This window comes from Haliotis cracherodii, unplaced genomic scaffold (assembly GCF_022045235.1).
Source record: "Haliotis cracherodii isolate W230 unplaced genomic scaffold, xgHalCrac1.p SCAF_15, whole genome shotgun sequence".
In the NCBI taxonomy this organism is placed as follows: Eukaryota; Metazoa; Mollusca; class Gastropoda; order Lepetellida; family Haliotidae; genus Haliotis; species Haliotis cracherodii.
The window spans coordinates 19091708-19104580 of NW_027266270.1; the positions used below are offsets into that span (position 1 = coordinate 19091708).

Consider the following 12873-nt stretch of genomic DNA (forward strand, 5'->3'; position numbering starts at 1 on the left):
GCATGGGTTGCTGAAGATCTATTTTAACCCGGATCTTCACGGATGCTGTTCCAATAGGACAATGCCAGGCCAAACACACCTAGAAGAAACGAGAACTTTCTCAACATTAATAACGCATTCGTTTTGTCCTGTTTCACCTAACCACTCACAGGTGTAACAGTTGTGGGATTATCTAGGGCGGCAGATTAGAAGACGACGTCTTCACCTTGGGAACTAAACACAGCAGCTGGAACGTGCGTTATTGGGGGATTGATTAAAAACATGAAAATATTGGAAAATATATGTTGACAACGAGTTGGTGGTGCAAATGATTTGCAAATCCTGCAATCGATCGAAATCTGCATGAACCGGATGTCGGTTTCGTTGCGCGATTGTGATTGGACTATGCATAGACTCGTTAGTCCAGCTAAAACGTAACTCCATAATACCAGCCTAGTTAGGCAAGGGTGGAAACTGGACTTGTATAGTCAGTTAACTCCCTTGCCTCGGGAAGATGGTTTTCGGGTAGTGGTGACAATGTTAACACAACATTTAGTTGTCTTCATTTATGGCGCAACGTGTACCTAAATATTACAAAGACTTTTGTTTGAAATGAGCCATTCAGATGATATTTCAAGCGTTGTTAAAGATCTGTAGTACTGAAATATATCATGTAACTGAATATGTTATATTTGTGCAGAAAGCTGTAAGTAATATAAAGTGATATCCTACAACATCAGGCAGTCACACTGCTGTCAAATGAAATGAAATCAATATAATACTATTAAAAATTCTGTAATACCAATATAATTTTTTATAAGGTTATCAAGTAATAAAATATACATTACATACATTTCTTCATAAGTGTTTGTAAGACAATGATCACCTTCGCCTATACAACCTGATGAACTTTGAAAGTTCTTAAGTCATATGTGTACAGTGAACACACATCAAATAACTTTTAATAAAGCCTATTTATCCCACATAAAACATTTTTCTACAAAATAATAATATATATTATTTTTCATTACCTACGATGCACTCCGTGAAGTGGTTACATTTAATAAAGCATATTTATTCCACATAAAACAAATATTCACAAAGTAATAAATCTTTATTTTTTGTTTTACCTACGACGCCCTGCGTGAAGAGGTTAATTTTTAATAAAGCTTAATTATCCAACATAAAACAAATATTCACAGAATAATAATATATTATTTGTTATTACCTACGACGCACTCCGTGAAGAGTTTAATTTTCAATAAAGCCTATTTGCGGTGAATGATGTGCATTGTGTGTGTTGTATATAATGTGGCGTGGTGTATTGTGTGTGTTGTATATAATGTGGCGTGGTGTATTGTGTGTGTTGTGTATAATGTGGCGTGGTGTATAATGTTGCGTTGTGTGCATTGTGTGTATTGTGTGTGTTGTGTATAATGTGGCGTTGTGTGCATTGTGTGTATTGTGTGTATTGTGTATAATGTGGCGTGGTGTATTGTGTGTGTGTTGTGTATAATTTGGTGTGGTGTATTGTGTGTACTGTGTATAATGTGGCGTGGTGGATAATGTTGTGTTGTGTGCGTTGTGTGTATTGTGTATAATGTGTCGTGGTGTATTGTGTGTGTTGTGTATAATGTGGCGTGGTGTATTGTGTGTGCTGTGTATAATGTGGCGTGGTGTATTGTGTGTGTTGTGTATAATGTGGCGTGGTGTATTGTGTGTGTTGTGTATAATGTGGCGTGGTGTATAATGTTGCGTTGTGTGCATTGTGTGTATTGTGTGTGTTGTGTATAATTTGGCGTGGTGTATTGTGTGTGTTGTGTATAATTTGGTGTGCTGTATTGTGTGTGCTGTGTATAATGTGGCGTGGTGTATAAAGTCGCGTTATGTGCGTTGTGTGCATTGTGTGTAATGTGTGTGCTGTGTATAATGTGGCGTGGTGTATTGTGTGTGCTGTGTATAATGTGGCGTGGTGTATAATGTTGCGTTGTGTGCGTTGTGTGTGTTGTGTATAATGTGGCGTGGTGTATTGTGTGTGTTGTTTTTAATGTGGCGTGGTGTATTGTGTGTGTTGTGTATAATGTGGCGTGGTGTATTGTGTGTGTTGTGTATAATGTGGCGTGGTGCATTGTGTGTATTGTGTATAATGTGGCGTGGTGTATTGTGTGTGTTGTGTATAATATGGCGTGGTGCATTGTGTGTATTGTGTATAATGTGGCGTGGTGCATTGTGTGTATTGTGTATAATGTGGCATGGTGCATTGTGTGTATTGTGTATAATTTGGCGTGGTGTATTGTGTGTGCTGTGAATAATGTGGCCTGGTGTATAATGTTGCGTTGTGTGCATTGTGTGCATTGTGTGTATTGTGTGTATTGTGTGTATTGTGTGTATTGTGTGTGTTGTGTATAATGTGGCGTGGTGTATTGTGTGTGTTGTGTATAATGTGGCGTGGTGTATTGTGTGTGCTGTGAATAATGTGGCCTGGTGTATAATGTTGCGTTGTGTGCATTGTGTGCATTGTGTGTATTGTGTGTATTGTGTGTATTGTGTGTATTGTGTGTGTTGTGTATAATGTGGCGTGGTGTATTGTGTGTGTTGTGTATAATGTGGCGTGGTGTATAATGTGGCGTTGTGTGCATTTTGTGTATTTTGTGTGTTGTGTATAATGTGGCGTGGTGTATTGTGTGTGTGTTGTGTATAATTTGGTGTGGTGTATTGTGTGTACTGTGTATAATGTGGCGTTGTGTATAATGTTGCGTTATGTGCTTTTAGCAATATTACAGCAATATCAGGGCGGGGGACACCAGAGATGGGCTTATGGGCTTCACACATTGTACCCATGTCGGGAATCGAACCCGGGTCTTCGGCGTGACGAGCTAACACTTTAACCACTAGGCTACCCCCCCCCCCTCTTCCTTCAGAAGATAGAGATTATGGATACTGTTCCAATAGTGTGTTTGTTGTTTAACGCCGCACTCAGCAATATTCCAGCTATATGTCGGCGGTCTCTAAATAAGTTGTAACCAGACAATCCAGTGACTGACATCATGAGCATCGATCCACGCATATTCGGATACGATGACATGCATCAACCAAGTCAGCGAGCCTGACCACCCGATCCTGTTAGTCGCCTCTTACGACAAGCATAGTCGCCTTTTACTGCAAGCATGGGTTGCTGAAGATCTATTTTAACCCGGATCTTCACGGATGCTGTTCCAATAGGACAATGCCAGGCCAAACACACCTAGAAGAAACGAGAACTTTCTCAACATTAATAACGCATTCGTTTTGTCCTGTTTCACCTAACCACTCACAGGTGTAACAGTTGTGGGATTATCTAGGGCGGCAGATTAGAAGACGACGTCTTCACCTTGGGAACTAAACACAGCAGCTGGAACGTGCGTTATTGGGGGATTGATTAAAAACATGAAAATATTGGAAAATATATGTTGACAACGAGTTGGTGGTGCAAATGATTTGCAAATCCTGCAATCGATCGAAATCTGCATGAACCGGATGTCGGTTTCGTTGCGCGATTGTGATTGGACTATGCATAGACTCGTTAGTCCAGCTAAAACGTAACTCCATAATACCAGCCTAGTTAGGCAAGGGTGGAAACTGGACTTGTATAGTCAGTTAACTCCCTTGCCTCGGGAAGATGGTTTTCGGGTAGTGGTGACAATGTTAACACAACATTTAGTTGTCTTCATTTATGGCGCAACGTGTACCTAAATATTACAAAGACTTTTGTTTGAAATGAGCCATTCAGATGATATTTCAAGCGTTGTTAAAGATCTGTAGTACTGAAATATATCATGTAACTGAATATGTTATATTTGTGCAGAAAGCTGTAAGTAATATAAAGTGATATCCTACAACATCAGGCAGTCACACTGCTGTCAAATGAAATGAAATCAATATAATACTATTAAAAATTCTGTAATACCAATATAATTTTTTATAAGGTTATCAAGTAATAAAATATACATTACATACATTTCTTCATAAGTGTTTGTAAGACAATGATCACCTTCGCCTATACAACCTGATGAACTTTGAAAGTTCTTAAGTCATATGTGTACAGTGAACACACATCAAATAACTTTTAATAAAGCCTATTTATCCCACATAAAACATTTTTCTACAAAATAATAATATATATTATTTTTCATTACCTACGATGCACTCCGTGAAGTAGTTACATTTAATAAAGCATATTTATTCCACATAAAACAAATATTCACAAAATAATAAATCTTTATTTTTTGTTTTACCTACGACGCCCTGCGTGAAGAGGTTAATTTTTAATAAAGCTTAATTATCCAACATAAAACAAATATTCACAGAATAATAATATATTATTTGTTATTACCTACGACGCACTCCGTGAAGAGTTTAATTTTCAATAAAGCCTATTTACGGTGAATGATGTGCATTGTGTGTGTTGTATATAATGTGGCGTGGTGTATTGTGTGTGTTGTATATAATGTGGCGTGGTGTATTGTGTGTGTTGTGTATAATGTGGCGTGGTGTATAATGTTGCGTTGTGTGCATTGTGTGTATTGTGTGTGTTGTGTATAATGTGGCGTGGTATATTGTGTGTGTGTTGTGTATAATTTGGTGTGGTGCATTGTGTGTATTGTGTATAATGTGTCGTGGTGTATTGTGTGTGCTGTGTATAATGTGGCCTGGTGTATAATGTTGCGTTGTGTGCATTGTGTGTATTGTGTATAATGTGGCGTGGTGTATTGTGTGTGCTGTGTATAATGTGGCGTGGTGTATTGTGTGTGCTGTGTATAATTTGGCGTGGTGTATTGTGTATAATGTGGCGTGGTGTATTGTGTGTGCTGTGTATAATGTGGCGTGGTGTATTGTGTGTGTTGTGTATAATTTGGCGTGGTGTATTGTGTGTGTTGTGTATAATGTGGCGTGGTGTATAATGTTGCGTTGTGTGCATTGTGTGTATTGTGTGTGTTGTGTATAATGTGGCGTGGTGTATTGTGTGTGTTGTGTATAATTTGGCGTGATGTATTGTGTGTGTTGTGTATAATGTGGCGTGGTGTATAAAGTTGCGTTATGTGCGTTGTGTGCATTGTGTGTATTGTGTGTGCTGTGTATAATGTGGCGTGGTGTATTGTGTGTATTGTGTATAATGTGGCGTGGTGCATTGTGTGTATTGTGTATAATGTGGCGTGGTGTATTGTGTGTGTTGTGTATAATGTGGCGTGGTGTATTGTGTGTGTTGTGTATAATGTGGCGTGGTATATTGTGTGTGTTGTGTATAATGTGGCGTGGTGCATTGTGTGTCTTGTGTATAATGTGGCGTGGTGCATTGTGTGTATTGTGTATAATGTGGCGTGGTGTATGGTGTGTATTGTGTGTGTTGTGTATAATGTGGCGTGGTGCATTGTGTGTATTGTGCATAATGTGGCGTGGTGTATTGTGTGTATTGTGTGTATTGTGTATAATGTGGCGTGGTGCATTGTGTGTATTGTGTGTATTGTGTATAATGTGGCGTGGTGCATTGTGTGTATTGTGTGTATTGTGTATAATGTGGTGTGGTGCATTGTGTGTATTGTGTGTGTTGTGTATAATGTGGCGTGGTGCATTGTGTGTATTGTGCATAATGTGGCGTGGTGTATTGTGTGTATTGTGTATAATCTGGCGTGGTGTATTGTGTGTGCTGTGAATAATGTGGCGTGGTGTATAATGTTGCGTTGTGTGTGTTGTGTGCATTGTGTGTATTGTGTGTATTGTGTGTGTTGTGTATAATTTGGCGTGGTGTATTGTGTGTGCTGTGTATAACGTGACGTGGTGTATTGTGTGTGTTGTGTATAATGTGGTGTGGTGTATTGTGTGTGCTGTGTATAATATGGCGTGGTGTATAATGTTGCGTTGTGTGCATTGTGTGTATTATGTATAATGTGGCGTGGTGTATAATGTTGCGTTGTGTGCGTTGTGTGCATTGTGTGTATTGTGTGTATTGTGTGTGTTGTGTATAATTTGGCGTGGTGTATTGTGTGTGCTGTGTATAACGTGACGTGGTGTATTGTGTGTGTTGTGTATAATGTGGCGTGGTGTATTGTGTGTGTTGTGTATAATGTGGCGTGGTGTATAATGTTGTGTTGTGTGCATTGTGTGTAATGTGTGTGTTGTGTATAATGTGGCGTGGTGTATTGTGTGTGCTGTGAATAATATGATGTGTAACGTTGCATGGTATATAGTGTGTATATTGTGTGTGTGGTGTATAATGTGGCGTGGTGTATTATGTTGAGTGGTGCGTAGTTTGTGTTTTGTGTGTGTGTTGTGTATAATATGGTGTGGTGTATTATGTTGCGTGGTGCGTAGTTTGTGTATTGTGTGTGTGTGTTGTGTATAATGTGGTGTGGTATATTATGTTGCGTGGTGTATAGTTTGTGTATTGTGTGTGTGTGGTGTATAATGTTGTGTGTTGAATGGTGAGCATTGTTCGTGTTGTGTATAATGTGGTGTGGTGTATTATGTTGCGTGGTGTATAGTTTGTGTATTGTGTGTGTGTGGTGTATAATGTTGTGTGTTGAATGGTGAGCATTGTGTGTGTGGTGTATAATGTGGTGTGGTGTATTATGTTGCGTGGCGTGTAGTTTGTGTATTGTGTGTGTGTGGTGTATAATGTTGTGTGTTGAATGGTGAGCATTGTGTGTGTTGTGTATAATGTGGTGTGGTGTATTATGTTGCGTGGTGTATAGTTTGTGTATTGTGTGTGTATTGTGTGTGTGTTGTATAATGTGGTGTGTTGAATGGTGAGCATTGTGTATGTTCTGTATAATGTAGTGTGGTGTATTATGTTGCATGGTGCGTAGTGTGTGTATTGTGTGTGTTGTGTATGGTATGCATTGTGTGTGTTGTGTATAATGTGGTGTGGTATATACTGCGATGTTGTATGATGTGCACGATGTGTGTTTTTTTATATGTGTGTGGCGTGTGTTGAGTGTTGTGTGTGTTTGGTATGCGATCTTTAATGTAATGTGTGATTCTCTTGTGTGTCACTCCAAATGATTATATAAACATCAAAATACACCGCCTGTGAGGATACTGGGTAACACTTGGTCCCGTCAAGCTATGCTGGTCGTGAAAGGCGCCTCTCTCACACACACATACACACACACACACGCACGCACGCACGCACGCAAGCACGCACGCACGCACGCAAGCACGCACGCACGCACGCATGCACACACACACACACACGCACACAACACACACACACACACACGCAGACGAACGTACAAACACACACGTATTCCAAATTGCCCTGTCTACACAAGAGCCATCATATCACGCACATATATTGATCCCGAGCTATTAATTTCGCTGCGGCCATGCATCGTTGGTTGCTTTACTACAGGAATTCAAATTTGTATGATTATTATTATTTTAATATTCATGAATAACATACGGTCGTTAATTACATTAGCACATGCGGTTCCATTGTGACAGACTGGGTCGTCTCACTGTACGCCCACAACAGGTGGCGCTTTTCCAAGGATATAACAGGAGGCCTAGTTGAGGAGTGAGTGGGTGAGTGAGTCAGTGAAAAACACTAACAAAACAATTGAATCGAAAATAAAGGTTCACAAACGCTATAGACGAGGGATATAAACCTTAAACCGCACTGTCGAGCAAAATTAGCTCTATAAAAACTTAATAATAAATAAGGGTGTAAATATGCCTTAATTGTATAAATGTTGCTTTACCGACAATAGTGAGTGAGTGAGTGAGTTTATGCTTTACGTCACATCGGCAATATTTCAGCCATATCGTGACGATTTGCCGACAATACATAGCAGAATGTTTAATTGATTTTTATTCTCGACGATTATCTACCTATATATTTCTGTTTATGTTTAATCAGATTTTTGCATGGTGGTCACCATTTTCTCTTGATACTGTACTTTTAGTGGTTCGGTTTGGACAGAACAACATGGACCGTTTGTATCATCAGTAATTACAATAACAAGCAATCTCGGAGTTGAAGTCGAAAACTGTAAATGGCGAAGTGTGGGAGTATGGTTTTACCCCGCTTTAGCAATCCTTCAGAAATATAACGGGAAGAGACACCAGAAATGAACATTGTACCCATATGGAGACTCGAACCCGGGACTTTGTCGTGACGAGCGAACGCTTTAACCACTTGGCTACCCCACCGCCCCGTAAATGAAGAAGTGATATTTCATTTAAACGAAGATATATAAATTTTTCCTCATGTCTATTCATGCGCAGAATTCAAAGAGCAACAACAAACAATTAGTAGAAATGTCATCAGTTTGCAACGTTAACCATTTAAACCACAGCACGTGAATTAAAATAAATATAATGTGTAACAGCTATAATGTCCATAACCCTAACAGGGCCTCTCAACATGTGAGGCACATATAGTATGTTTAACATACTGGTAATGTAGACTAGTGGTGTATCTCAATGATGGTGCTACGTGGAGCAGTGTCGGGGATACCACAGTGGTAGTTATGGGGTGTCCCCCCTCCCCCGACTTTCTCCTCCCCTCCCGATACCACGGCGTGCTGGTGGTAATAGTCACGGTCATAGTATACATCCCTGTGGGAGGCCAACTGCAAAGCTTTGGAGTTTTTGTGGAAAAATTAAACGAGGATTTCTGTCCGTATGACTGTCTGCAGTTATTATGTGAGTATCAGGTTTTTTATCAAATTTCCGTAACATGTAGTTTATTCTTTTTTAGCATTCTAGTATATTACATGTAAAATGCTAGTATATCATATGTAAAATACGTGGTTCACATTACAATTTATATAAAAAACTAGTATATTATATATAAAATACTGGTATATTATATGTAAAACACTAGTATATTATCTGTAAAATACGTGGTTCACATTACATTATATGTAAAATACTAGTATATTATATGTAAAATACTGGAATATTATATGTAAAATACTAGTATATTATATGTAAAATACTGGAATATTATATGTAAAATACTAGTATATTATATGTAAAATACTAGTATATTATATGTAAAATACTGGTATATTATCTGTAAAATACTAGTATATTATCTGTAAAATACTGGTATATTATATGTAAAATACTAGTATATTATATGTAAAATACTAGTATATTATGTGTAAAATACTGGTATATCATCTGCAAAATACCAGTATATTATATGTAATATACGTGGTTCATATTACATGCCAATAACATGAATAAGTGCGACAATATCAAGTCTTTGAAAGGCATTTAGAAATGATACATACAAGGAAGAGAATTTGTGGATGTCAAAGTTCTTTATAATGAGGAACATAACGTTTCGGAGTATATACTTACTCCTTCATCCTTCATTTAAAATGTTGTTTTTTCATCTATGGAATGCTAGAAGGGACATTGTCGTATTGTCGCCCTTCCAAAAACAAGCAAAAAGTGTCAATATCAACCAAAGCGCTACAATGGGACAACGCGACAAAAAGTGAATAAATGCAGAGAACATATATAAGAAGCTGTAAGAACAACAAACGTAATAAGATAACAAAAGTGGGAACTGGCGACAATATCCTTTTCATAATCACAAGAAATATCTGAAAAAAGCAGAAACCGTTGTACGATTCCCAAAATCATAACCATGTGTTCATCGACGTTTTACATTCACTTTCAAGTAGTGAAGATACCACGTGTTCGTGAAACAGTGAGCGCATCTTGTCCCACCGATAGCACCCGTCACAAACACATGCAAAGTCAAGTCTTCCGTGTTTCTTTTGGTGAACGATTGACTTGCTTTTGTGTGTGTTTGTGACGGATACCATCGGTGGCGCATAATGCACTCAGCTTTGGGGAACACCTTGTATCGTCACTATTTGATAGTGATTCATAAACACATGCTTATGTTGTAGTCGTAATCGTACAATCGACCCTGCCTTTGGCAGAGGTTTCTTGTCGCTTTTGTTAATATACATGTATATTATTTATGATCGTATCATTCACAGCTTCATGTATTATTACAGTGGTAATACTTCCATTTCAACACTCATAACCATGAATAACTATATGATACTTGAACAAAGCATGCAGTGTTGGACTATTGAGCAGATGAGCACTGCTGGACAGGAAGAGCACCTTCCTCCCAACGTTGAATGCCCTGGTTAGGACATGTAACGGCGTAATACGCTACTATGAATTAATGTTTAATAATCAGGATATATGTATACTGCTGTCATGAATACAACCATCCATTTGTCAAATGCCTAATAAAAAAGTCGCGAAGGATAAAATGATTCATTATGTTGGAATTCAATATGAATTGATTTCTCTCCCAAGGCCAAAGGGTGTGGGGCGGTGGTGATGGTGGTGGTAAGCGCGAGTTTGTAAGGGTGAAAGATGTGAGGCGGGGATTGGTAGGGGGTGGGGCGAAGATATGGTTGTGGGTGATAGTTTCATTGTTGGGAATGTGTTCTAGGGATGGGAGTTGGGGTGGGAGTTGGGGTGGGAGTTGGGGGAGGTAGGAGGGGCGGAGATGTATGATGTTTTCAGGGGAAGGAAGGTGGATGTTGGGTGGCCGATGAGACTAAGGTTTGGGTTGTCCAGGGGCGATGTTGGCTTGTTTGGGTTCAAGGTCCTTCCGTTATCCAGAGCAATGCAAAAAGATGAGTTTGAAACCAAGTTATATCTTTTCATTCCAATCTATTTTAATTCAATGGAGACCCATGTCGTAACCTTTTCAGAGCGACGGTCGGTATATGTCGACGGCTAGACCTACCTGTCTAAATATCATGTCTTATAGCGTTTGCATCAAGAGTCCATTAATGTGGTGACATATCTCGGAACGCCTCAAACCAAGATATTTGTTTGTCTACTTTGTTCGTATATGATTGTGCAAACCAATTGTCTTTTTCATTTCACTCGTATACTAAATGTCAGATATTCCTATCAAATTAGGTGGCCTCGATGCTTTTATTTTTGAGTACAGCTTATTACTTCAATGTTGATATGTCTCCCTGGTGCAGTATATGTTAAAGGGCGACTCTATTGCCGATTAATGAAATCCAATCCACGTCGGAAATTTGGATTGACAGATGAAATGATTGACATGTGTGCACGTAGATGACCACCGTGCCAGGAAAGCACAATGAAATTGACATTAATCTGCTGTCGACATTTTGATGGCCATACCAGAAAATTAATTTCAAAATGAAACGAATGCGGAATAGTTTTTTTTATGACACACGGTGTGGATTTACAAATGACATTAAATCTTGGTTGGGAAAGTGATATGAATACATCGAGAGATATACACGTGACGAATTGTCCACAGATTTTAAGGTGGCTATTTTCATGTTTGGTGCCTTTGGGATTCTGAGATCTGATAGATGCCCATCATGTTATGCTTCTTGCAACCTCCCCATATTCCACATGATGGCGGTTTGTGAGTAATCGAGTCTGGACCAGACAATCCAGTTATTGACATCGCGAGCATCAATCTATACAATTGGGATACGATGCCATGCATCAAACAAGTCACCGAGTCCGACAACCCGATCCCGTTAGTCGCCTCTTACAACAAACATGGATTGCTGAATACCTATTCTTACCCGGGAACTGAAGATCCAGTACATAGATGAAATGTTTTAACTGCACCTTATCGATGTCCTCCTGAACGTGAAGCAATATATAAATACTACGTACGTGACTGCACAAGAATGCATTAAAGGCTATGTGGATTTAACAAAGAACAAATAAAAAGTTAAAAAGTGGAAGAAACCTATTATCCTCACTATGGAAAGCTTTTCATGATTTTAACCATATAAGTATGAAAATTATTCGTTGGCGTTTCTTTCTTTTGTTAATTGTGCGTGGTTTTTTTGTTTCAAATCATGAGCATTTAGCCTGCCCATGTGAAAATTCATATCATTTTTTCATTGAATGTTCTTTGTTTAAATCAGCTAGAAACGATTTGATGCTCTCACTATTGTTAATTGTGAAAGATACTTGTGATGTAAATATTGACCTGATGCTAGTTGGAAATGCACTTTTACCTAATCATGTGAACGAAAGCATTTTTAGGAATGTACATACATATATAAAGAAAACAAAAAGGTTTGAGTGAGCAGTGTGAATGTACATACGTTTCTCTATCTCTTTCCTTTCCTTTCTGTCATTTGATTTATTAACTGTAAATAAGAATACTTGTAAATCTATGGGAGAGGGCGTTCTAAGTTGTGATATCTTGTGTTCAAAATGGCTGCTTAGTATGAACGAGTCTTGGATGTATATATGACCTCTCAGAAAACCACATTTCTGGTGTCCCCCGCCGTGATATTGCTGGAATATTGCTAAAAGCGGCGTAAAACCATAATCACTCACTCACTCCGAAAACCAACCTTCAGTGGTAGGCAGTTTTTTCTCACAACTTTCGGGGACGTCTTGAAAATATACTGCCGGACAAAATATAGAATACACACATGTTTGATGGTGGTTAAAATGAAACAAACAAAAAATGGTTATGTCTGCTCCCCGGCTGAAGTCATGTTACATGTTATGTCATTTCTGCACGTGCATTTTTACGGTACCCGAAAAGTGATGTTCAGGGAATTTATACAGCTGCACGTGCATTTTCCAAACCAATGTGTTGTGTTCCGGACCTTAAGGCCTTGATAACGATTGTATTTTGTGGGTCAAACCAACTTACCTTTACAGTTCGTTTTCGTCTACAGTGTTATCTAAAGAAAGTAATGCACCAATGATTAGGGGGGTCATAAGATGACTCCTTCAGAAACATAGAAGACCTGCCCGTGTGAGTGAGTGAGTGAGTGAGTGAGTGAGAGAGTTGGGTTTAACGCCGCTTTTAACATTATTCCAGTAATATCATTGCGTGTCAGCTTA

The 12873-nt window shown here is 38.7% G+C and overlaps 1 protein-coding gene across 1 annotated transcript in view; it reads left to right on the plus strand.

The window, feature by feature from the left end:
- The first annotated feature begins 8443 nt into the window (after positions 1-8443).
- Positions 8444-12873, plus strand: part of LOC139462352 (monocarboxylate transporter 13-like) — a 36106-nt gene continuing 31676 nt past the window's right edge. The window contains exon 1 of the mRNA XM_071244009.1: positions 8444-8661. Within this exon, the coding sequence (XP_071100110.1) occupies positions 8487-8661 (175 nt within the window). The 5' untranslated portion in view covers positions 8444-8486. The remainder of the gene's footprint in view (positions 8662-12873) is intronic.